This window comes from Acinonyx jubatus, chromosome X (genome assembly GCF_027475565.1).
Source record: "Acinonyx jubatus isolate Ajub_Pintada_27869175 chromosome X, VMU_Ajub_asm_v1.0, whole genome shotgun sequence".
Classification (NCBI taxonomy): domain Eukaryota; kingdom Metazoa; phylum Chordata; class Mammalia; order Carnivora; family Felidae; genus Acinonyx; species Acinonyx jubatus.
In genome coordinates this window covers 25,799,350-25,825,410 of record NC_069389.1, presented here as the reverse complement: position 1 = coordinate 25,825,410, position 26,061 = coordinate 25,799,350, and the positions used below count along the sequence as shown (strand labels likewise).

At 42.9% G+C, this 26,061-nt stretch overlaps 1 protein-coding gene across 7 annotated transcripts in view; it reads right to left on the bottom strand.

The window, feature by feature from the left end:
- Nucleotides 1-26,061, bottom strand: part of GK (glycerol kinase) — a 77,126-nt gene that overhangs the window by 4,979 nt on the left and 46,086 nt on the right. For all 7 annotated transcript variants that reach the window (XM_027054691.2, XM_053202215.1, XM_027054694.2 and 4 more), the window contains 8 exons: nt 21,530-21,572; nt 20,398-20,478; nt 8,241-8,319; nt 7,379-7,475; nt 6,740-6,824; nt 5,428-5,548; nt 5,161-5,304; nt 2,488-2,568 (listed from right to left, as the gene is read on the bottom strand). In XM_027054691.2, coding sequence (XP_026910492.1) covers nt 2,488-2,568; nt 5,161-5,304; nt 5,428-5,548; nt 6,740-6,824; nt 7,379-7,475; nt 8,241-8,319; nt 20,398-20,478; nt 21,530-21,572 — 731 coding nt within the window. The remainder of the gene's footprint in view (nt 1-2,487; nt 2,569-5,160; nt 5,305-5,427; nt 5,549-6,739; nt 6,825-7,378; nt 7,476-8,240; nt 8,320-20,397; nt 20,479-21,529; nt 21,573-26,061) is intronic.

Below are 26,061 nucleotides of genomic sequence, written 5' to 3'. Positions count from 1 at the left end.
TTAGGCAAGGGAACATATATTCTAGTTCTTTTAGAGCCAGCCATCAGTTATGCTAGGTGGTTTTTCTTGTTTGTTTGTTTGTTGTTTTTTTAGTTACGCCAAGTTCTGAGAACTGCTTTCCTGACATGGCTACAGTGAGTTCTAGCTTGCGAAGAAGATCGTGAGCAGGGCCTGCGTTCACAAGTCCGTACTAATTTAGGTGGCATGGATTTAATGGAAATGTATCCTTTTTGGTGACTGACCGGTATCTCCACACACACGCTGGTTATTTAATAGCTGTGTGCATTTAAACACATTTAAACCAATGTGAACGGTTTCCAAAATGTTGTTTTGGTGTGTCTGGAGTGCAAATGCGGAGTGCAGAGCCAAGCTCATCATTTATGATAAGCTCTCTCCAAAAAGTATCAAATCTCCAATCATTTCTACGTTCTAAAGACACACAAATGTCTACTAAAAATTGTTTACGGTATATTCAAATATAGTTAGAAATAAGAAATATGACTTCTTCGAAAGTGGCAAACTGCATCGGAAATTAAGAGAACATGCTATTTTTTCCAGAATAACAGCTTATTGATATATGGTTATATGGCTTACACTGCTTAAAGAAATACAATTAGCATGTCATTGGCTGAATATTATTATTCTGATTTAATGTACAGCTTAGAGACTCAACATATTATATACATTAGAGTGATTTTCATAAATCGACTTCACAACATTTACAAACTGGCTTAAACGCACTGCGGTCTAATTGTAACAAAAAAAAAAAACAACGTAAAAAATCTACAACTCTCAAAAAAATCAAATTACTTTTATCATCAATGCTGACAGCAGAACTAAAGAAATCATGTAATTTTCTTTCATCAACTTTTTCTTTCATTTGAAGTTTATTGACAGTAAGGTATGCAAACAAAGTGAAAGGATCAACTGGTCTTGTGGTAATTTTGCAATTAAAATTTTATCTTCAACTGCTACTAAGAAGTGAGTGTGTGTGTGTGTGTGTCGCACTGTGGTGCAGGGAGGGACACAGGGATGATTGTGCTATTTAAAAAAAAATCCAGGGGCACCTGGGTGGCTCAGTCAATTAAGTGTCTGACTTCAGCTCAGGTCATGATCTCATGGTTTATGGGTGTGAGCCCCGTGTCGAACTCTGTGCTGACGGCTCGGAGCCTGGAGCCTGCTTCGGATTCTGTGTCTTCCTCTCTCTCTGCCCCTCCTCTGCTCACACTCTGTCTCTGTCTCTCTCTCTCTCAAAAATAAATAAACATTAAAAAATGAAATAAAATAAAATACGAGTCAGAGAAATCATATGACTCAACTTCTCATTAGCCATTGATTAAGGACAACTAGAAAATAAAAGAAATCAGGGTGCATGTATGTTATATCTTGCACAGCAAGTAGCACTGTGCTAGGAAAATACTTATGATTGAGAGGTTTAATTACAAAGGGTCTCAAAATTGCAAAAGGTATAGTAAGAAAAGCTTTGCCACCACCTTATAAAACGAAGTGTGTCTAAGAACAAAAGACTTAAAGAAAAAGGATATTAAGCTTATTTAGGAGAAAAAAAAAAAAAAAGCTTCAGGTAGGAACGCCCAGGACTGAAAATACAGATCAGTGATCTGTGGTAACACATGGTTTCAGGAAGCATTTCCTAAAAGCCAGATACATTCAAAGTGGATCTACGCTCACTTTTTGGGTTAGAAGGCAGGTAATATTTCATTTATAAACTCTTCTCTCTTAAAGTATGTGCTTCAATATATTACTGGACATCATTCTATTCATGATGTTCTAAATCTTGCATTTAGCAAAGAATTAAAATATTATGGCACGTTAAAGATGTGTTCAAGCCTGTTTAATGATCAAGCGCATAGTAACAGCACCTTAAGTCTGTTTACAACTAAAGGGTTTACTTAAGCCCAAAACCTGCCTGCTTAAGGGACTGAAAAAAATGGTCCTGTATTTTCTGCCAAGAGCATTTCCCAATCTGTTATGACACTTCTAATTTACAGTTTGGTACATTTCCTCCTCTCTAACCCAATGTACATTCGCTAAGAACTTGGAATCAGCCTAGGAAGTAGTGACATAGATTGAGCAATTAACATAAGTTTTGGTTGGTTCAGGTCATGAAGACAGCCCCCCAAAAAGATAATAGAAGACACTAAGTGAAAAAAAGAAATAAAAAGAAGAATCTAGTTGATTTTCTTTTTCATTGAGGAGAAAGAAATCATTTTACTTTTAGAAAACTAAGTTATCCACTGAAGTCCCAGGAATAAACTTAATAAGGAAAAAACAGGCAGGACACAATTAAGTATGTATATATCAACCTGATAACCTACATCTCTAAAGTGTTCTGAAAATGTTAGAAACTCTGGACAGAAGCCACTGATTTTCTTCATAGCAGCCTTGCAAAGTGTAAACGGTTAGACACTTAAATAAGTTATTTAACGCACTAAGACAAAGCGGCAAGAATAATAAAAACATTTTTACCACTTTCTGAAGACTGAGTTGTAACCCAACCCACTGACTTCATCACAGCTTTCTTCCACGTAGAGTACCGAATTTCACTTTCTAGAAATAGAAGGTGGGAAACACATAAGTCTGAAAGTAGTTTACTGAGATATTCTACACACCATACTCATGTTCACTCAGCATTTTGAACAAATTGTGACACGTATTAAAGTAAAGCCCCTCGCATGGGGGGCTTTACCAGAACTCAGACTCAGGAGAGTACGGGTGCTGGCGACGGCCAGGGACTGGGAGAGACGCACGCTTGGAAGGTGAAGGGGCAATTCAAATTCAGCATGGTGTACAGGTGGAGGGAGGCTGGGACACAGCCTACCTGGGAGGACCAGGCCACTCACAAACAAGTAGTGACGAATTAGAAAGGGAAATCCCATTTGACGTCTTTTATCTTTTTTCAGGGGGTACGGTGGGGGGGGGATGTGGGATACAGGGTATACTATAATATGTTAAGACTAGAAGGAGAATTACTTTTGGTCTAGCCGAAGGACTGAACAAGTATGGATTTCCCACAAGATTCAAATTACATTCCTGTGAGGCAGGGTTTCTGTAAGAAGGAAATCCACGATAAGAGAACTAAACAAAAATGGCCACCGGTGCGTCCCTGTCAGGCCTCCCAGCCTTTCTGTAGCACCTGAAGCCTGTGACACCTAGGCGACGCTGCTCAAATATCACTTGCTTTAGAAAGCTTTCCAGGGCCCCACTATGCCCCTCCTCTGTCTTCCCACAGCAGTTCACACTTCAGGCCGTCAGCTGACCACAGTCAACTGTCATGGCTTTGTCTGCCTCTCCCAAGATCCAGGAGTCTCCTGAAGGGCGAAGACTTGCTCTTGTTCAGCTCTATATCCCCATGTCGCAATTTCTGGCCTGTACTCAGCTCTAAAAAAAAGTTTCCTGGAGAATGAACTGTTTATACGGAGATGCCCATCACGCACGTGTGTGTGTGTGTGCGCGCACGTGCGTTGTTTGCTGTGGGGAGAGGAGTAGGGCTGGCGAAGGGAAGGACAGCTGACCTAACTGACCCACTCTGGGCCAAGGCCAAAAAAAATAGCAAAGAAGGCTCTCCTCAGAAAACAAGAGACTCTCTGGTCAAAACTTCCTTGCTAAAGAGTGGGATTAGCATCTCGAGGCCATATACTCACTCTGACGATTGTTTACTAAAAAAATGATTTTTTTCAGAAGTAGAAAAATGTTTTGAACTCCACATTTCACGCAATATGAAAAGTTAAAAATTACCTACATATAGAACATCAGATTTCGAAACACATTTCTACACTGAGTTATATGGTATACCATCTGACTATAAAATTACTAGTGTTACAATCCATTTTCTCATCTGTGGAAAGGAATAAAATTCAGCAGTGCTGGCTGAGGCTTCCAGAAAATTAAACACAGGTACATTTGGAAGCTTATTTCCCAGTAGTGTAAAAGCCACTTGGATGCTATATTACACTAAGTTTTTTAAAAAAGTTATAAAACCAAATTCAATAGTGCAGCAGGATTCTCGCGCAGAGTCGTGACATCGAGGCTTTTCTTCCCAGGAAGCAACTTGACTCGTGCCGGCACCGCTCAGTTGGGTTCGTACCCGAAGCACTGAGCCCCGAATGCCACGTGGCGTAGTTTTTTTATATATTCACTTCTTTGTCTCCCATATATGGTAACACACAAACGGGCAGTCGGATGAAATGGTTTCATGTTACAAGGTCGCGAGGGATGTTGTCATGTACGCGTATAACCAGGTTGCTTTGAGGCTTTTTTGTTTTCTTTCTTTCCTTAGGGAGGGGATCCTGCCACAATATATATAAAACCTTATCTTTATACTCACGTTTATTTCAACCTGAGAGATACACCACTATATTTTAATAAAGGTGTCGGTCAGAGCTTAGTTTGTTATAAGAGTGAGTCAGGTATTTAGGTATTTAAGGCTCACTTATTTACATTGTTGCTACTTTTGTCGGGCTTGGCCTGCTGTGATTAAGAGTTACCAGAATGGCCCTTAGCCTAGCTAATCATGTCCTAAAACTAGGCCCCTGGCACCAAAAGATGGTCAGTTATCTCCCTTCTTACTTTTAAAAAAGGCTGTTAACAAGCTAGAAGTGATAGTTTGGCTGCGTTATCCTTCTGCATGAAAATATTGTAAATACAAGTGAATGGCAAAAGAAGGGATTCTGGAAGGTTTTTTTAATATAAGGAACTTCTGGGGTGCTGGGGTGGCTCAGTCGGTGGAACGTCCGACTCTTGATTTGGGCTCAGGTCATGATCTTGGTTTGTGAGATCGAGCCCTGTGACGGGTCCCGCACTGAGCATGGAACCTGCTTGGGATTCTCTTTCCCCCCTTGGGTTCCCCCCCCCCCATGTCAAAATAGATAAATCAAGATTTTAAAACCATAAGGAGCTTTTTCTCTCAGCCATACCCAGCATAGCCAATCTAACACAGTGGTATTTGCTATTTTACTTAGGGTCTTAACCCACAACAAACACAAAGGCAAACTCTCTCTCACTAAGGTCCCCTCCACAGGATACCATTACATTTTCATTTTTAAAAACACTTGATTTTTAAGTAATCTCTACACCCAACGCGGGAGCTCGAACTCACGACTGCAAGATCAAGACCCCTAAATTTCCATCTTTTACACATACCCTCAGCATTGATCTGGGGTTCAAACCGCTCCATCGTAACCGCTGACAAATCCTCGGGCTCGAGGCTCCAAACACCAACTCCTTCCGCAGCCCCCGCTGCCATGGCAGCTCCCAGGGCGGTTGTTTCGGGCATCGAGGGCTTCACTGAGGGAAGAGGGCAACAGCAACAGCTTTCATCAGCATCTTCGCAGCTCCCTACGCCTAAAAAACCCGTTCTTGCAAAAGAAATACTACTTTTGGCATTTAAAGGACCCAACGCTTACTGACCTACTGGGATGTACAGAATGTCTGCTTGTAGCTGCATAAGGATTTTGTTGTTGGTCATCCCTCCGTCTACCTGCAGGTGGCTGAGTGGTATTCCACAGTCGCGGTTCATGGCATCCAAAATCTTAAAGAAACCAACGCAAGGAACATAATGAGCATAATTAAACTGCTACTTCGTAGTAACATCTCTGAAAATGGCAGTCTTCTGATCAAGAGCTTCCCAAAGTCTACAGAATAAAATTTAGATTTCCTGTCAGAGAAAGACAGATATCGTATGTTTCCACTCGTATGCGGAACTTGAGAAACAAAACAGAAGACCATGGGGGAAGGGAAGGGGAAAAAAATAGTTTCAGAGACGGAGGGAGACAAACCGTAAGAGACTCTTAAAAACAGAGAACAAACTGAGGGACGATGGAGGGGTGGGGGGGAGGGGGAAATGGGTGATGGGCATTGAGGAGGGTACTTGCTGGGATGAGCACCGGGTGTTGTGTGTAAGCGATGAACCCGGGGAATCTACCCCCAAACCAAGAGCACACTGTATATACGCTGTATGTTAGCCAACTTGACAATAAATCATATATATAAAGAAAATGTAGATTTCTTATTTTGGTCTTCCAAGCCTTCCTTGATCTAGACACACCGATCTTTTCCCTCACTACACCTCTGCCCTCACCCTTAGAGCCAGCCATGCCAAACACCTCAATTTTGCACCCTGGTTTCCTGCCTCGATGCCTATGTTTGAGCTATTCATTTCCTTTGCCTAACATGTACCACTCAGCATCCGCCCCCCACCCCCCGCAAGGGTCAAACACCCAGCACCTGGTGGATAATAGGAATTCCAAAGGTTATGGCAGCAGGGCGCCTAGGTGGCTCAGTCGTTCAAGCACTGCATCAGGGTGTCTGCTGTCATTGGAGAGCCTGCTTTGGATGGTCTGTCTCTCTCTCTCTGCCCCTCCCCTGCTTACACGCTCTCTCTCTCTCTCTCTCAAAAATAATAAACATTTTAAAAAAGGTAATGACAGCTAAGAAAAAGAGGAAAAAATTTGCGAGCAGGGGAGGAGTGGAGAGAGAAAGAGAATCTCAAGCAGGCTCTTCAGGGTCAGTGCAGAGACCGACATGGGGCTCAAACTCACCAAACAGTGAGATCATGACCTGGGCAGAAATCAAGAGTCAGATGCTTAACCGAATGAGCCACCCAGGCACCTCTGATAATTTAATACATTTACGTTATTTAATAAACGTTCAGCATTAATATATAATTTGTTTAAGAGTGACAAAAGCACATTAAGCACAAGAAAAAAGCCCATATTATTACCTCCCGGGTTTGGAAACAAACAGCTTCTAATGCAGCAAAAGCAATATGGCATTTATTGGTGAACTGAGTGAGTCCACAGATGATCCTAAAAACACACACAAAGAGTTGTAAGATTAAAAAAAAAGACTTGTAAGATTAGAGTGGAGTAAACGAGTCACCAATCTGAAAGGTCCTGAATATGGAAAGGTTGACCTCGGTAGATACAGATGTTCAGGGGGGAAAGAAAAGCACATAAAAAAAAACAGACATAAACACGAAGCGGCTTGGAAGAGTCATATAGTCCGCAATCCTGCATCCACGTAGGAAAAAGTCCAGGATCCAGATGAACAGATGACAATAACATAACACCAAATCAGAATTCATTTGGACGATGTCCCTTGTGCGTAGCTTGCAGATGCCTTGAAGATAAATGATCACAACACTGACATGAACATGGACGTGGCAGGCAGGGCCTTATTGTCAGATGATTTATAACCTCTCGGAATTTAAAGGTTCTGAAGTTATGCTCTCCAAACAGAAGAGGTTTCCTCGACACTTTAAAATCACTTGAAAATAGATAGGAAACTAGGAACTAAGTCATTAGTGACTTTAGTAAATAAATCAAGACCCACAAAAGCATACCTCGCATGCAGTTCTTACCCTCTGGCACTGGGCTCCCAGTAAGGCGCATACAACCCTGAAAACGCAGGGACGAAATAGCAGCCGTAAGAAGTACCTACTTCTTTAGCAAGTTTTTCTAACATTAAAAAAAAAAGGGGGAGAAAAACCAAAATTACTCTAATATATTCTATTATTTTAGTCAATAAACACAGCTGTATAAAAAATTAGGATACGGCTTTTGATTTCTTATTCACTAGTGCGGCACAATGTTCCTAATTCTGGCACTAAGCGAGGAGGGGCGAGAACCAATTTGCCCGCACCGAGAAGTAAAGGAGCTGGATTGCTTTCATTAAGGTATCGTAACTCATTTTCACTATTTTTAAGGTTGTTGACTAGGAGATAAAAAAGCGGCCTCCAGGGCGTCCCCAGTCCACAATGTGTTTCTGATTGTCCCCCCCTTCGGGCTGAAGTAAACAAGTAGATGAAAGAGAGGGTAATGAGATCACATAATTATCTGTAGATGGGAAATTGCCATATTACTACTTAAATGATAGGCACTGGGGTTTTAACGCTCACTCTCATCTCAGAGGTAAAGCTCCTTCTCATCAGATAAATTTAAATGGACCACTTTACCTGCAGATTCTGGCAATCTTTGCTGTTGGATTTTACACTTGGGTAGTTTTTATGCCCTACCTTGCCAGTTTATGAATAACCATCACTATTTATGTCAATTTGTTGTTTTATAAATCTTCACAAAATAGTCTTTTGTGTATAAATCAAACTCATAATAGGAATTCATTTCATTTAATGTCACATATGGCTCAAATCACAAGTATTCACACAAAGCAAAGGTAAAAATTTCCATTATTTAGATCCTAATCCTTTGTTGGAACATACTCACCGATTTCCTCTGAGCTCTTTATAATTCCAAGATTATCCCTTAGCCAGCGAATAACAGCACCAGCTATAGCTACAGAACCCTACGAAAGAAAAGGAATCCGAGAGAGAATTTATGTTTTCACCATAAAAAGATTTTATTAAGCATTTCTCTATGTATGACAAGATGGATACAATTTAATAAAAGTTTCGACGTTGGGGCTTTTACAAATATCATAAACTAGGTCTATTAATGCAAACATGGTTTCATACAGGTCATTACCGACATTTTTCATGAGCTAGGGAAAAGAAGTGAGCCCCCCAGCACACCCTTGGGCCTCTACGACCTGTTGTTCTATGTACTGTTGCTAAACTATGAGGTATATTATCACCCGGAAAACATTCCCGCCTTATCCACTGAGTTATCAGGAGAGGCCACGTTAACAGGATTTTTCAAGCCCACTTGCTGTATCTAACAGTATATTAAATCAAGCAACAATAGCAAAGTTAGCCAAGAAACTACAAAGTAATAACTCAACAAAACCACTAAGGGACGGAGCCAGCCGGGGGAGGGAGAGGGGGCTGTGGCAACAAGGAAGAAAACATGTGCTGTGGAGCCGGACGAATAGGCTTTGGGTCCAAGTTCGAGCTCTTAACTGCTGTGCGATCTTAGGCAAATTAGGCTTAGTGAGCCTCCTCTCCGTCACCTAGAAAATCATGGTGACTATACTAACACCTGCTTAAACTACGATGAGGCTCGATAGGAGAATGCAGGGGAAGGTTAGTACCGAATGTAAATATTACCTTCATCATTTGTTTCTGTGTTGAAAAAGTATAATCCAAATTCCACTGATTGATGAATGGACAAATATAGTATATCCATACAATGGAATATTATTTGCTCACACAAGAAGGAATGAGGTTCTACTACAACATTAAGCTTGAAACTATTACGCTAAGTGAGAGGAGACGGTCACAAAAGACCATAAAGTGTATGATTCCATTGATGTGAAATGTCCAGAATAAGCAAACCCACAGAGACGAAGAGTAGATTAGGGGTTGCTGAGGGTTGGGGTGGTGGGGCTATTCTTTGGGGTGATGAAAATATTTTAATGTTGGATTGTGGTGGTGGGTGCGTGACCGAATATACTGAAAACCAACAACCTGTCTACTTTAAAAGGATGAATCGTGTGATAGGCAAATTATATCTCAATAAAGCTATTCTAAAAAGATCTTGAGGGGCGAAAAAATGACCAGCACAAACCATTAGGAATTCCAAAAAAAGTTCTTTGGTTCTGACTTTTCATTTCATACGGACTATTAATGTAAATTTTTTCCACAGAGTTACCCCAAACCTAAGTATCAGGTGATATTAAGTGCAGGAAGCAGAATGTTTTTATCTGTTGCCTACATCCCTGCCTCCAGTTTAGTTAAGTGAATTACAAATGGTCACCCCCTCTTGCTGTCAATTTCCAGGCTGTAAACAAACGAGATGTAGAGTATGTTGATTCATTCTGTCATTCAGAGCTTCTATGAGAGTAAGTCACTACGTGTTACTGCAAAACTGCAGAACACTGCTACTGTCCTCTTTATACACTGGCTTTTTGGCTATAAAAAATTGCTGAGGAAGAGAGTTGACATTGATGTGCAAATTTAATCAGGTTTTGAAGATGGGGAAAAAATTCAACTCATACCACGGTAGGTGAGGTATGTAAGACTCTAACCCACCGTCTCCCTCTGGCAAAGTTTTCGATACACTTCCTAACTTTGATATGTTATATATTTAGGTCCTTAGTGGAACCATCAAGGAAAACTAAGTGAATTTTTTTTGCTCAGAGAGACTTCAGAATTTACTCTCGAATTTCCTTCAGGAGCAAAAAATTCAGAGATAGTAGTTGCTAAAGACAAGTAAATGCGTAAGATTTTCCGGACCAACGAGGTTCGGAAGAAATACAATGTGAGCCACGTATGTAATTTAAGTTTGCAGTTACCATATTGAAAAAGTAAAATGAACAGGTTAAATTAATTCTAATACATTTAAGCGAATATGTTAAAATATTATGATTGCAACGTGGACTCAATATAAACATTACTGAGGTATTTGATATTTGTTCACGAAGTCTTGGAAATCAGGTATGTATTTTATACTTACACCATATCTCAATGTGGACTAGCCACGTTTCAAGGGCTCAATAGCCACCCGTTCCCAGTGGACCACACTATTGTACATCTGATTGGAAAAACAGGTGTCCTCCTTATACTCTCAAAAGACACTGGCCGCACATCATATCTGACCAAGAAATGCATACATTTTCAATAGTTTCAGCGACTAAACTATGAACTTTAAACAACTACTGTGCTTAGAAGTCTAGCGGAGGGGTTTTGGGGCCGTTAGCTAGCGGAGGTTCATATGTTGGGAATCCAAATGCCGATGTACCTCATTTCCATGGAAAAGGCAGGATGTTATAGGCTTAAATATTTTTTGGTTATTTTTTGAGAGGAAGCAATACGGTTTTAGGAAAAGGACTGTCAAGGTTTTAACAAAAAAAACTGGTTGTGGACCAGAGGGCATTGCTTAGATTGAAACCAAAGGAAAAAAAAAAAATACAAAGTTACTATCAAAGCTCCAGAAGAATATTATTTTAAATCTGGTCATCAGGAACGTACAGGGCTGTTTAGTTGTAAGTGAAAAATAAATGTAATATAAGAAAATAAGAGGTAGGTTGAAAACACTTATCTGAAAGAAGAATATCGTTTTGGTGCCAGGATAGAATACATGGTATTTGCTAGCCTTCTAAAGAATTAATTAAAAATGAGAGAAACCTCCACATTGAGCAAAGATGTGGTCTTTCGCATTCAGAGGCAGGGGATAAAGCGGAAGGTGCCGTAATGCTTTCAAGATGGGAGGGAAGAAGAGCACAGGAACAGAAAGCTAACACGACAGATAGAAGGTGACTGTCTACTTGCTATCAATTAAGTTACGCTCAGTCATGTCCTAAATATAAAGATTCGGTACTTCAGAGCATCATCTACAGATAGGAACGCACTCTAAGATAAGACCTATGGGAAAGGTGCACACAAGCCAGTCGTACCCTAAGAAAGACATTAACAGAGATGAGAGGGTAGAAAGAAAAATAAATGAAATGATGAACAGGACAAGAGGAGTAAATCGCTTAAAAACTAGATACATAGCCTGGAAAGTGGAAGCTTAAGAAACAGGCTACGGGAAGAGTGAATTAAGAACAATGATGTAGGGGCGCCTGGGTGGCTCAGTCAGTTGAGCGTCTGACTCCTGATTTTTGGCTCAGGTCATGATCCCAGGGTCATGGGATCAAGACCCGCATCAGGCTCTGTACTGAGGGTGGGGCCTGCTTTAGATTCATTCTCTCTCTCTCTCTCTCTCTCTCTCTCTCCCTCCCTCCCTTTGCCCCTCTCCCCAGCTCACATGTGCTCTCACTCTCTCTAAACTGAAGAATTAAACTTTAAAAAAAGTAATGAGGCAGATCTAATATAGTGTCATAGCAGACAAATATACTTCTCAAGAGCTCCTCGCCATGCATGCCATAGCCACGAATAGTATCTGTGGACACATTTCAGGATGTGAGGCAGTTATGGCTAAAAACAGAGGGTATGAAGAAAAATTACGTGAAATTAAGATTATCCATAAATCGCTTAAAATCATCCATTAGGCACAGGAAACAAAGCTTTCTGTATGCGACAGTAACACGTATCGCTACGTACATAATTTATAATGTACTAATTTGTGTGAGATCACAAATGCAAAATCTAAGTCCACAGCACTTTTAATTGCATAGAAGAGAGAACGGGAACCTAGAGGTAAAGGGGGGGAACAACATTATTTTTAACATGTAATCTATACTATTAATACTTCAGTAACAAGTTAGGGAGTTAAGATAAACAGTGGTTACGGTTCAGAAAGTATATTTCCCAAGAAAGTATGTTACTCAAGTCCAGAAACAACGTTTCCAGGCCGTGGCAGGCAGATTCTTAATGAAGGCGGCCTCCTCCACCGTCCCCCCCTCCTGGTGCTCGTGCTGGCGTGCGATCCTCTCTCCCTGAGCACGGTGGGACTTAGGACATGCTTCCAACCAGTAGTGTGCGTCAGAGGCGATTGGATGCATGTGAGGGAAGTGTATGGGAGGAAGCCAAATAAGATTATCAGGGGTCCTCTGGTGGGTCTTCACATGAGAAGAAACTGCAGGCGGCCTCTAAGAGCCGAGGGCAGCCTTTGGCTCCCAACTACCAAGAAACGGAAGCCCTCAGCCCTACAACCACGAGGACCCGAATTCAGCTGATAATCCGAGTGAGCGGGCCTGGAAGGAGAGAGAGTGTTGGACGAGACCATAGCCTCAGCCGACACCTTGACTGTAGCCTTGTGAGATAAACGGGTATGGTTGCAAGCCGCTTATATTTGTGATTAAATTGTTATACAGCAATAGAGAAGAACACAGGCTTATAACACAAATGATTATCTGGCGTTAAGAAGGCTGAAAGAGTCTAAAACAGAAGTCTCCACACTATCATCATAAATCATACGAAAGAGATGGGACAGGGGACATTTAAAGAAACCAAGGGGGCGTACAGGGAAGCCCTTTTCGAAGCTCATACTTATTTTAAGATTTAATTATTTATTTTGGAGATTCTCCATGTCTAAAGTTTCCATGCTCAGCACGGTGCCCGATATGGGGCTCGATCCCACGACCGTGACGTCATGACCTGAGCCCAAATCGAGAGCCGAACACACAACTGACTAAGCCACCCCGGTGCCCCCAAAGCTCATATTTAAACGGAGAAAAAATGGCCTAAGATTTGGTATGTCGACAATATTGATTAAGTATCTCCTACGTGGCAGTCCACTCCAAGAGATGGGGAACCAGACAGGCATCGTGGCCTCGGGGAACTGGCATCCCGGTGACAGAGTACAGAACAGGGAGGTCTCAGATCCTAAGCGAGATCAACCTCAGAAATACTAAAGGTCCCCAAAAGGATTTTTTTTGTGTGTGTGAAATAATACTTGGAAGAAGATAAACAAGGAAAGGGAGAAGCATGGCTTAAGGCAGGTGGGTCCTATTAGCAGGGGGGCAGAGAAAGGGCGGAACCACATAACTGCTCCGGTTTGCTTCAACCTCTCCCGTCACCAAGAAAAATGTTCTAGTGGGGGCACCTGGCTGGCTCAGTGGGTGCAGCGTGGGACTCTTGACCTCGGGGCTGTAGAGTTTGAGCCCCACGTCGGGTGTAGAGATTGCTTAAAAATAAAAAATCTTTAAAGCAAAGGGAAATTTTCTAGTGAAAGAGTGGGACAAATTAAAGCGGTTTAGTACGAGTTGAAAGTTTTAGAACAACTCAGGGATCACGTGCCCCAATTCCTTTGCACCAATAATGAAAATTGGAGCTTAGAGATGGTAACACGTCGGGACTGGAGGCATCACATGCCAGGGAGCAGGGAGAAAGAAAAAGAATTCTCTTGGTGATGTCCACATCAGAAATGGTGAGTTTGCACTTTAAAAATCCCCTCTCTCTGTTCTAGACACAGAGGATAACAGGGCAAAATGTAAAAAGGGAACACCAAAACAGCATGTGCTGACTCAAATGCAGAGCGGTGGTGGATGTGGACAGAAAGAGAAATGCACCAACTGCACAGGGCTTGAGACCGCAAGGTTCTGCTTAGGTTTTCTGTATGTGTCAGGAGCAGGAGTGGTGGCCGGGACCCGGCTCCTCCAGAGGAAAAGGGTCCCAAATGTCTTGTGTGACACAAGGAATAGCATCGGCTTCAGTGCCTGACGCCAAGGGCTAGGTGGCGCTCTCCCGCTTGTGTGGGAAGAACTACGGGCTGACAAAGGCTGTGGCTTGAATACATGAGACTAGAAGTAAAAGTTTCAAGACACACGAAGAAATCTATTATCAGGAAACCAGTAAACTAAACTTAACAGCTGGAAAAGAATTCACCCCACTCTGGGGCGCCTGGGTGGCTCAGTCGGTTGAGTGCCCGACTTCGGCTCAGGCCATGATCTCACAGTTTGGGAGTTCGAGCCCCGCGTCGGGCTCTGTGCTGACAGCCCGGAGCACGGAGGCTGCTTCGGATTCTGTGTCTCCCTCTCTCTCTGCCCCTAACCCACTCGCATTCTATCTCTGTCTCTCTCAAAAATAAATAAACATTAAAAAAATTTTAAAAAAATTAAAAAAAATTCACTCCACTCTGAGAAAGACTTTAGAGTAAGTGCTGAAAGTATTCAAAGAGATAAATTAAGGCACGATTTCTATGTTAAAAAACAGCCATTAAATTATGAATCAAAAGAAAAGACAAGCAAAATAAAATCAGGTGGATATGAACAAATAACCAGTTAAAAATCCTGGAGGGGCTTGGGGTGCCTGGGTGGCTCTGTTGTTTAAGCGTCCGACTTCGGCTCAGGTCATGATCTCACGGTTTGTGGGTTCGAGCCCCACGACAGGCTCTGTGCTGACAGCTCAGAGCCTGAAGCTTGCTTTGGATTCTGTGTCTCCATCTCTCTCTCTCTCTCTCTCTCTCTCTCTCTCTCTCTCTGCCCCTCGCCCACTCACGCTCTGTCTCTCTCTCTCTCAAGAATAAACATTAAAAAAAAAAAAAAAAAAAAACAACCTGGCAGAGCACCTGGGTGGCTCGGGTGGTTAAGCATCTGGCTCTTGGCTTTGGCTCAGGTTGTGATCTCACAGTTTGTGGGTTCGAGCCCGGAGTAGGGCTCTGTGCTGACAGCTCAGAGGCTGGAGTCTGCTCCGGATTCCGTGTCTCCTGCTCTCTCTACCCCTCCCCCAGTCTCTCTCCCTCTCTCTCAGTCTCTGTCTCTCTCAAAAATAAGTATTAAAAAAAAAAGAATGTAATAGGTGGGATCAACTCTAGAATAGACGGAAGAGAGGAGGCAGTGTTCCCATACACTGCCCATGACAGTGTAACTTGATGCCTTTGGTGTGAAAACTGGTTTGCGTTTATCTACTCAGAGGGAAGATACTCATAATCTACTGCCTACAAATTCTACTCCTACAGAAATACGTACACAGGAGATGTATACAAAATTGTTCACGGTAGCATTTTTCATCATAGACGAAAACAGAAAACAACTGAAAGGTCGTCGACAGTTGGATAAATACTAAACCGTGGCATTTTCGTTTGGTAACAAAAAGGAGTGTTATCACAGCTCTGTGTAACAACGCGGACGAACCTCACAGATGTGATACTGAGCGCAAGAAGCCACATCAAAGGATGCATACTGTATGACTTGATCTCTCTCACTTCTCTTTTATATTTTTTAATATATAAAGTATTGAAAACACGCAAAACTCAACTTCGGGGTTCAAGGTTGCGCATAGTAAGTGTCGGAACTCTAAAGAAAAGTAAGGAAGTGATTGTAATAAAAGCCAGGACACTGGTTCCCCTAGGGGACAGGGAGAGGCTGGGGGTGGGAGGGGCGCACAGGGGTTCCTGGCTGGGGGCGGTGTTCTGTTTCCCGACCTGGGCCTTCTCCTTATAATCATTTGTCAAGCTGTACTTTGGTCTGTTATGCATCCTTCTGTACGTGTTTCATATTTCACAATAAAAACAGTTTTTGCTTTGTTTTAAAGAGAGGATCTGGAATGCAAGGTAGGTAGTGAGTAGCTCCCTGGAGATGCGGCGCAGAGAAGCCAAGGGATGAAAAATACGCAAAAGAGCAGTTCAGGGACATCGAGGCTGGGTTGAAGGGTTCCAACACCCATACGCTAGCAGTCACAGAAGAGGGCAGTGGCAATGGTAGAGTAGCAGTGTTTAAAAGAGACAACTGCTGAAGATTTCTCAGACCTCGAGACAGACTTGTATCCAGTTTATCTAACAGGATGAGTGAAATCAAATCCAAACCCAGGCACATCATAGGAAAACCGGAGAACTTTGATGATGTTACACGTTCAACGGTGTTCAATGATGTTAGAAAGATGTTGGAGAAACAAGTCTTTCGTCTAAGATTCTGTACCCACCCCAGAGAGAGGGCAAAATAAAGATAAACTTGGGGCGCTTGGGGGGCTCAGTCGGTTAAGTCATCCAACTCTTTTTTTTTTTTAATTTTTTAACGTTTATTTATTTTCGAGGGAGCGAGAGTGACAGTGGGAATGGGGAAGGGGGAGAGAAAGAGGGAGATGGAGAATCTGAAGCAGGCTCCAGGCTCTGAGCTGTCAGCACAGAGCCCGATGAGGGGCTCGAACCCATGAAACGCGAGATCATGACCTGAGCTGCAGTGGGACACTTAACTGACTGAGCCACCCAGGCGCCCCAAGCGTCCAACTCTTGATTTCAGCTCAGGTCCATCTCACAGTCCGAAGATTGAGACCCAGGTCGGGCTCCAGTGCGGAGCATGGAGCCTGTTTCAGATTCTCTCTCTCCGCCCGTCCCCCACTCACACCTTTTCTCTCTCGCTCAAAGTAGATAAACATTAAAAAAAAATACAGACAAACCTAAAAGGACTAGACCTTACTACCTCAGATTCTGAGTAAGAGAACTACAAAAGGATGACCCTCTGCAAGGAAAAAATGGGGGTAGGGCCACGAAAAGTTTCACCCCAAAGAAATGACAGTGGACACAGAAAATGATAAAGTAAGCCAATAAGTATGATATACAATGGACTAGAAAGAAAACAGAACTTATTCCTGCATGTTTAAGAAAAAGGGGAAATGAAAACTTTACTAAGCTCAATGACATGATTGCTGTTGGAGGTGACAGAGGAAAAGCATTCGAGGTCATCATCATGGGTGGGACGTTAAAAATAAATAATAAACAACTATAAACACGGTTAGGAAAATATATAGTTAAGTAACATCTTAAAAATGAAAAGGTGCTGGGGCGCCTGGATGGCTCAGTCAGTTGAGTGTCTGACTTCGGCTCAGGTCAAGTTCGAACTTCAGATCCTCTGTCTCTCTCTCTCTCTCTCCCTCTGTCCCTTTCTGCTGGTGCTCTGCCTCTCTCTAAAAAAATAAACACTAAAAAATTTTTTTTTAAAAGTTTAAAGGTGCCCACAAAAGAAATGAAACCCAAAACAACAAAAGCACAGAGAAATGCATTATGTTCCTTCCAAATCAGCAGAGGGACAGTGGAAGACTAAAAGATGTGAGGTACACAGCTATCGTTTCAGTTTTTAAAAAATGCAAAGTGAAGTTTTTTTATAGATTTTTTAAATAATTTTTTTAATGTTTATTTATTTTGAAGGAGAGAGAGACAGAGTCGAGCAGGGGAGGGGGCAGAGAGAGAGGGAGACCCAGAATCCGAAGCAGGCTCCAGGCTCCGAGCGGTCAGCCCAGAGCCCGGCGCGGGGCTCCAACTCACGAACCGCGAGATCGTGACCTGAGCCGAAGTCGGACACTTAACTGACTGAGCCATCCAGGTGCCCCACAAAGTGAAATTTTAATACCTCAGGTCGCCAAGCCTAACAACAATCTGTCAAATTAAAGCAATGATCATCAACTATACACTCTGTAAGCACTTACGAAACATGGAAGTGGTGTGACCCAGTGGAATTAGCAGGAATGTAGTGAGAAAAAGTTTTCCCAAGGTAGCTTTCTCCTTTGCCCTCTCATTTGGTCTGCTTCAATGTTTTTACATGTCTGTTAACTGAAAAGAAAGAAGACACAGAAAACAAAATCCTATCTACTATTGTGAACGTGTGTGTGTGTGTAAGTGTACATGTTGTGGCTCAGGCTGCTAGGTTAGGAGACGAAAGAAGTGACCTGAGATGCAGTGAAAAGAACACCGGACTCAGGAGAACGGCGATGGCACAGTGGGTGGCCCAGGGGGTCTAGATTTTGATGTCTAATAACCTGAATTTGCATCCTGGATCTGCTACTTACTAGCTTTCAAAAGTTACTTTGGCCAAGTGACTCCGATTTCACTTCCGACTCCCAAATTCCTTGTGAGGGGGTAGGGAAGCCTGTTGTCATCTGATCTACCACTGGCCGTGTCAGCTTTCAAATTCTCTGAATCTTTTAAAAAGTTACACGGATTGAAACAAAATCATAAAGCATGTGCCTGTTAAGTCTCCAGATGAGGCAAAACTGGAAAAATAACAAAGAGTGAAAAGGAACCCACAATGTCACAGTAGGCTGAAATCACTATCACGAAATTTAACAGGAAGAAGCAAAGACCTGAATTCAGATTAACAAAAGATCTGCAGGGACGCCCGGCTGGCTCAGTCATGACAGCATGTGACTCTTGATCTCGGGGTCTGAGTTCAAGCCTCGTGTTGGGTGTAGAGATGACTTAAGGAAAAAAGCAAGATCTGCCCAAATACAGAATGGAGAGGACTTGGCTTGATAAGGAGTCATTTGAGAAAGCGCCAGATATTCTAACATCTGCTCCCAGAGGCGATGGTATGGTGGGGTTATTAGACTAAATGAATGAACTCTCAGGTTAGAGTGGCAAAAGCAGTGTTTATGGTCAGAGAGGAACAAATCACACTAGTGAGTACAGGTCAGACTACATGCGGAATGTTCTATTCCATTCTGGAAGATGCCGACAAACTGGAATGCATCTAATGAAGGGAGTCCAGAACTAGATAGGATCCAGAAACTGTATGACATCAGGACACTGGAGGAGTTTATCCTAGAGCAAGAAGACCCAGAAAAACCGACAGGTGCCTGTTAGTATTTGAATGCTTTTGACAGCTGATCTACGTCTAAGGAGCCTTTTTGGGTGCCATCTTCAAACAGAAGTCGGAAGGCTATCGGTGAGGGAAAGAAGATAAGATTCTTCATATTGGGAGGGAAGTTGAAACCAGGTAAGCCCTATCGCAGCGTCCCTTTCCAGGTCTAAGGCATCTATAATTCTAAACGACTGTCTCCAGTATAAGGGGAAAAGACTCTTTAAGCTGTTCGGCTTGCTTAATTGCTATAGGGTGACATTTATCAGATAGTACATATCTGATGTGCCCAGCGCTGTACTAATAAGCACTTTGCACAGCAGGAAACAGAGCAGAACAGGGCTTGTAGGAATTTAACTTCTGAGAAATGATAGGATACCGTTATTATTCCTAAATGTTTCTATTATCCATAGAAAAGGGGTTGGGGGAGAGAGCACAGTGCTTATGCAGGGAGGGGGCAAGACAAAACCCAAAAATTCTTTGTGCTCTAGGCATAGCAACTAATACAATGTTTGAACTCTAAACAGTGACCAACTTATTATCTAACACTTGTGACCAAATTATTATCAGATCCTTTAGGAAAGAAGCCTCAGTAAATCTTCAGATCAATTGTATATTTATACATTACAAGGAAGCCACTTAAAATGAACTGTAGGGGCGCCTGGGTGGTTCAGTCGGTTAAGTGTCCGGATTCGGCTTCAGGTCATGATCTCACAGTTCGTGAGTCCGAGCCCCATGTCGGGTTGACTGCGGTCAGCCTGTCAGCGCAGAGCCCGCTTCAGATCCTCTGTCCCCCTCTCTCTACCTCTCCCCTGCTCACACTCTCCCCTAAATAAATAAATAAACAAATAAATAAATAAATAAAATCTTTAGAAAAAAAGGAACGTACCTGATTTTATAAAAAGAGTACTGCTTCTTCGACCTTATCTAGAAAAGTTACTAATGTTCCTAATACAAATTCACCATGCCCTACAGGCTTAGGCTGATATATTCCTACTAGAATTGACAAATGTATTCGGAAGAAACGCTTCCACTGAAAACTGGCATCAGTCTCCTCACTTTCTTTCCCACGTCAAAATGTGAGACAAAATTTATTTTTATGGGGAGACACATGGAGGGAATTCATCTGCGTTTGCCCCCGGTGATGCTCTTTGGAACACCGGGGCGCTGCAGTTACAAAAAACACAGCATTTTCCAGCTGACGGGAATACCGGCGAGCAAGTCAACACCTGCACTAAACTTCACAGACAGAAAATCTTACACCGTGCCAAGCGGCTGCAAGGTGTCTCAAGTGACTGGCAAAAGATCCAGGAGCCGACGTCCTCCAGATCCCCTGGGAGTGCTGACCCCAGCTCACTGCCAGGTTCCTTCCACTTAACCAAATGCCAAGAAAAAAAAAAAAATGAGGTTTTTTTTTTTTTTTCCAGTCTTATCATCTATGAAAATCTACCAGAAAAGGTGTTAGGAAGCACTGTGACTCTCCCTGGCTGTGACTGTTCGTCATATTATCCACATTGATTGAGAGGTACTTACTTCCAACGCATAATACACCGGCTTGTCTCTGCCGAGCTTATAAGCCACTGTGGTCAGAAGGCCGTGTTCAGAAAACACACACTGCGGGACACAGAAAAATACTTCAGCCGCCAAGAAATTAACAGGTTGGCAGAAGACTATTTGGAAAAGCTAAGAGGAACCAGGTAGAAAACAATTCAATAAATATGTAACAATTAAACAAATAAATCTAAACAGCTAAAATTACTAGTATTAAGGACAGTACACTTAAAACAGTATAAAAAGCTTATCCCTTGCTCCAGATTAGATTTGCATTAAGAGTCTCACAAGGTCTGAGCGTAGCTATCCCACCACAATTAAAGACACACATATAAAATTCAAAGAACCTAAAATGATTCTTACTAGAGCCACTGAAATTTAGTGATTGTCGTCATTTTTATTGAGCTCTAAATTAAACCCTAATGAAGAGTTAATAACCCAGCAATTGCACTACTAGGTATTTATCTAAGGGATACAGGCGTGCTGTTTCGAAGGGGCACACGCACCCCAATGTTTATAGCAGCACTATTGACAATAGCCAAAGTATGGAAAGAGCCCAAACGTCCATCGATGGATGAATGGATAAATGTATATGTGTACACACACACACACACAATGGAGTATTACTCAGCAACCAAAAAGAATGCCATCTTGCCACTTGCAACTACGTGGATGAACTAGAGGGTATTACGCTAAGCGAAATCAGTCATTCAGAGAAAGACAAGTATCATATGACTTCACTCATATGAGGAGTTAAGAGACAAAACAGATGAACATAAGGGCAGGGAAGCAAAAATAATATAAAAACAGGGAGGGGGACAAAACATAAGAGACTCCTCAATATGGAGAACAAAGAGAGGGTTCCTGGAGGGGGTGTGGGGGGGGGGAATGGGCTAAATGGAGAAGGGGCACGAAGGAATCTATTCCTGAAGTCATTGTTGCACCACATGCTAACTTGGATGTAAATTAAACGATACATAGGTTTTTTTTTAAAAGCAAAGATTAAAGAAAATCTGCAGAATCCTAAGTAACTTAATAACAAATTATGCTCAAGCACTATTGATATGAAGTTAAAGAAGACTTTCAGCAATCTTTTAATCGGAAAAAAACCAACCTTACGGCCTGTATTACACAGTAAGAAGCAGCCTGTTCCATACCTGTAGTTAGGAGAAGAACGAACAGCATGACAATTTTATTAAAAATACATCATGAAAGAATAATACAAATCATTCAAAACGACGTTTAACTCAGCACGATAAAAGTCGTCATCTTCAAGTTTTAGAAAAGTTCCCAAAGTTAAGAAGCATTACATACTCCTTTTGGAATAACGTTTTAAAGATAAGTCTAGAAGAAAATGTACTTCGTGAGATCCTAATGGAAAAATGCAAGCATGGTATTTAGTACTTAGTCATAGCCCAGGACTGTGTTTCTAAAATATCAGCCAATCCCAACAAATTCTATGTCCAGTCACAGTTACATTACTACTAACCCACATGGAATGAGGCATTTCCCTAAGCGGGCTGTTTAGGTCCATCATTAGCACAGTCGGGAAATGAGACACAGCGCTATCTTTGGGCATGGAGGGGAGGCTAGGTCCAGAGTGCAGGGAAGTGCAGCTGGACCTCGGTGACAGGAGTGGCATGGAGGGACATATATCCTCTCTGCAGGATAGGGCATTCTAAACAGGTGGCAGAGACAGAGCCAGAATGGGACACCGCTGACGTGAAAAAGTGCATTTATTTTATGGCAGCCTTATTAGCATAAGCCTTGGACTCGGCGACAAGTGTGGCATTGGACGTGAGTGAGTGGTTATGACTTGGGCCAGGGAGAGAAATTATCCAAACTGATACCAGCAGGGGTCACGGGGAAACAGTTGGCTGCGACTATCAACCCTGGCTCTCTACGAACAGGCCTGCCCAAGCTTGGGATTCCCTCCCCACGGGCAGCAGGGCCCTGCTGCTGTGTTCTCTGACATTCCAGCAGGTGGGAGAAGGGGGAGCATGCGGTCCCGGGGCGGCCAGAGGGATCCCAGCGGAAGCTACTACCAGTTAGCACTAAGTCAGCAGACCTTATCGGCTGCGTTTGTCGTGTGGAGAAAATAGAAACCGAGGGCAATTTTTTCCAAAAAACATTTTTCCACGCACCGCTGTCGTGAAGAAGAATGAACCCGAGACCTTCTATCCCTTCTCACTCGAATATATTCTCTGACTGCACGTGAACAGTTAACACATTCAAGGAGCATGTGATAAATGAATTATCTACATTTTTCCAAAAGATTTTATTGGAGCACCTGGGGTGGCTCAGGCATTTGAGCATCTGACTCTTGATTTCAGCTCAGGTCAGGATCCCAGGGTTGTGGAATCGAGCCCGGGATTGGGATCCACACTGAATGTGGAGCCTGCTTACGATTCTCTCTCTCTTTCCCTCTGTCCCTCTACCCCGCCCGTGCATTCTCTCTTTCTAAAATAAAAAAAAAATTTAGGGGCTCCTGGGTGGCTCAGTCAGTTAAGCATCTGACTTTGGCTCAGGTCATGATCTCACGGTTCCTACGTTCGAGCCCCGCGTCGGGCTCTGTGCCGACAGCTCAGAGCCTGGAGCCTGATTTGGATTCTGTGTCTCCCGCTCTCTGCTCCTCCCCCACCCACACTCTGTCTCTCTCTCAAAAATGAATAAACATTAAAACAATTTTTTAAAGTAAAATTTTCAAAAAGATTTTACTGTTAAGTAATCTCTACATTCAACACGAAGCTCGAACTCACAACCCCAAGGTCAAGAGTCACATGCTCTACCAACTGAGGCAGCCAGGCGCCCCAGCGAATATCTACATTTTTTTAAAAAAATTTTTGTAACGTTTTATTTATTTTTGAGACAGGGAGAGACAGAGCATGAACGGGGGCGGGGGGGTCAGAGAGAGGGAGACACAGAATCTGAAACAGGCTCCAGGCTCTGAGCTGTCGGCACAGAGCCCGACGTGGGGCTCGAACTCAGGGACCGAGAGATCATGACCTGAGCTGAAGTCGGCCGCTTAACCGACTGAGCCACCCGCGAATATCTACATTTTTAAAGACACCAGTCAAATAACCAGGTACAGGCAATAATAAACTTACGAATTAAAACACATAAATCACCACACCCTTTTACTACCACAATGCTGAAAAGGCTATATATTTTAAATGAATCTCCTTTAATAATTACTCTTAAAAATGGAAGTTAATGACCGGTTTCATGCTTTTTAAAGGAGAAATCTGTACCAATTTGGCCCCCATATACGCACTCTGTGTACCAAACAGTAGTGTACAAATCTTAAAGTACCAAAATGATGCAAAGGCTCGAGGCATTTAATAAAAGTGAATTCTTCAGTTAGTACGCTTAGTAAATAATTAACGAACCTTATCAGTGTATGGAGAGACTCTTGCTACATAGAGGCCACAGCTTTCAAAACAGGACACAGGCAATTATTTTTCTCTTAAATGTTATTATTTCTTCTCCCCAGTCATTAAACATATATGGAGCTTTCAGCATTTATATGGTATACCTATCCTTTCTCAAGATTGTGCTGCGTTTGAGCATCCCAGAAAGACGTCTGGCTTTTCTAACCTGTGATGGTAAAGGCTGCCTGCCGTCCCTCACAGAGGAGGGCGCCCTCTCAAAGATGGCGCCCAGGAGGAGGAGAGGGGCCTTGGCGGAAGCTGTAAAGGAGGTGAAAGGCCTCCTTTACACTACTTAATGCCTCTGGGGAGAGAGGGCATCTATCTTAGGTTCTCGCCCTGAAGAGCAAAATTTAAAGTTCAAATAATCCCTGTTCATTCAAGAAAAAGTAGAAAATTTGGAAAAGCTGAAAGAAAAATTACTACCACCCATAATCAGTTCCTCCACATCAAAACAGAGATGGGCTTTCCACTGAATTCGGAGATGGCGGTCATTTGCTCCCTGCTGAGGTTTGAAGGGATGGACTCACTTGATCCCACTATCTCCAACCTCTCAGGACTTCATTCTGCCCATCACTTATCTCTCAGTCATTTTCAAGTCCCAACTGCCCTCTACTCAGACTCCAAAGAAACATTCTCTGGTCTTGCTCGCACTTAAAAACACAAACGCCCCAAACTTGCCATGATCTTGTTAAGTAACAAACCGCCTACTTTGCCCACCACTTCTGGATGGTCATTTTTGCAAAGTACATTCAGTCTGGCTGTCTCTGTTTTCCACCTGCCCACGTCTCTTTTGGCCCTGTGCCACCTGGCTTTCGTCCTGAGCATTCTACTGAAGCTTCATGCCTAGAAGTCACCACTGAGGACCTGCCTTCTACGTAGGATGGTTGCTTCTCATCCTCGGCCTCCGTGACCTTTTTGTAGTATTTTGTACTGCTGACCGAGCCTCCCTCTTAAATATCTCTACCCTGGGTTTCCACGTGAATGAGTGAATGGCCCATCCCTGGGTCTGTTACTTGTCCTAAGTATCTCCTGTACTTGTATACTTTTTCTTGGTATATCTATTTCCATTGCTTTAAAAATCACCTCTAAATAAGGGAAGTTTAAAAGCTCTATTTTGATACTGAACTCATTCCATATTCACAGGTGTGTGCAATGCACAGCCTACCAGGACCACAGACAGGTCCCAAACAGAATGCATACTATTCAGACCTGTTTCTTACTTTGGCTCGGCCTACCCACTGGGCCCAGGTGACTAGACTCAATACCTATTTCCTGTCTCTCGTCCTTCTCCAGTGCCACGGATATCCACCTACAGCCTCCTGCTCCGTCCCCACTTTTTCGTCCTTATCTTCGTTATCGGGATGCCTACGTGGCCTCTTTGCGTTTAGTTTCTCCTCGCTTTGGGCAAGGACTTCAGTGTTATCAACGAATGACTCTAGTCACTCTGAAAACCAGTTCATAAACCTTCAGAGGTGTCCCACTGCCTAATCAGGAAAAAAACTCCTCGGTCTGAAATTAAGGGCGTCACGACACGATCCTAGCCTTATTTTCTACCACTGCCCTACCCGAATGTTCACTACATCCTCTAAACACAGTCTTCCATTTCCCTCTTTGCTACTAGTTCAGTGTTCTGTGCACTTGCCAATATAGCTCATTCTTCAAAACATCTCATTATTAACATAATCTTCTGTGATTTTCCTCCCCTTCCTTTGGAACCCAACAACAGGCTTTCAAAGTTGCTTAACGGCGCAGAAGTTCTGATCTGTAACGTGATGAACTGTGCACTTCTGTTCTTTCCCCCTCAGGAAGAGAAATACGGGCCCAGAGATCTTACCATTTGCTATTTCCCGTTGCCAACCGGCAGTGGCTGGAGAGGTACTCGCTAAGCCCTCCCGCGCTTAAATTCATCATTTTAGGACTTGGCTGGTTAAGGCTTATGCGGGAAGGGAGTAGAGAGGAGGAAAAGCAGACGATTTTATCGGGCACCTCCCACGTGCTCTACACTCGGTTAGGGACTTGACAAATAGAGTCAAGTATTTACCAGCGTTAGTGTGCGTGGCAGAGAGAGGAAGGTGGGGGAGAAACAGCCTAGTTGTCTATCATTTCTCTTGGTTCCTGATGTAGCTGCCTGGAACCCCGAATGCAGAGCGTGTTTCCAGACCCATGCTCAGCCAGGCTCTCTTGATCATACCCACAGGACACCATGACCTGCAAA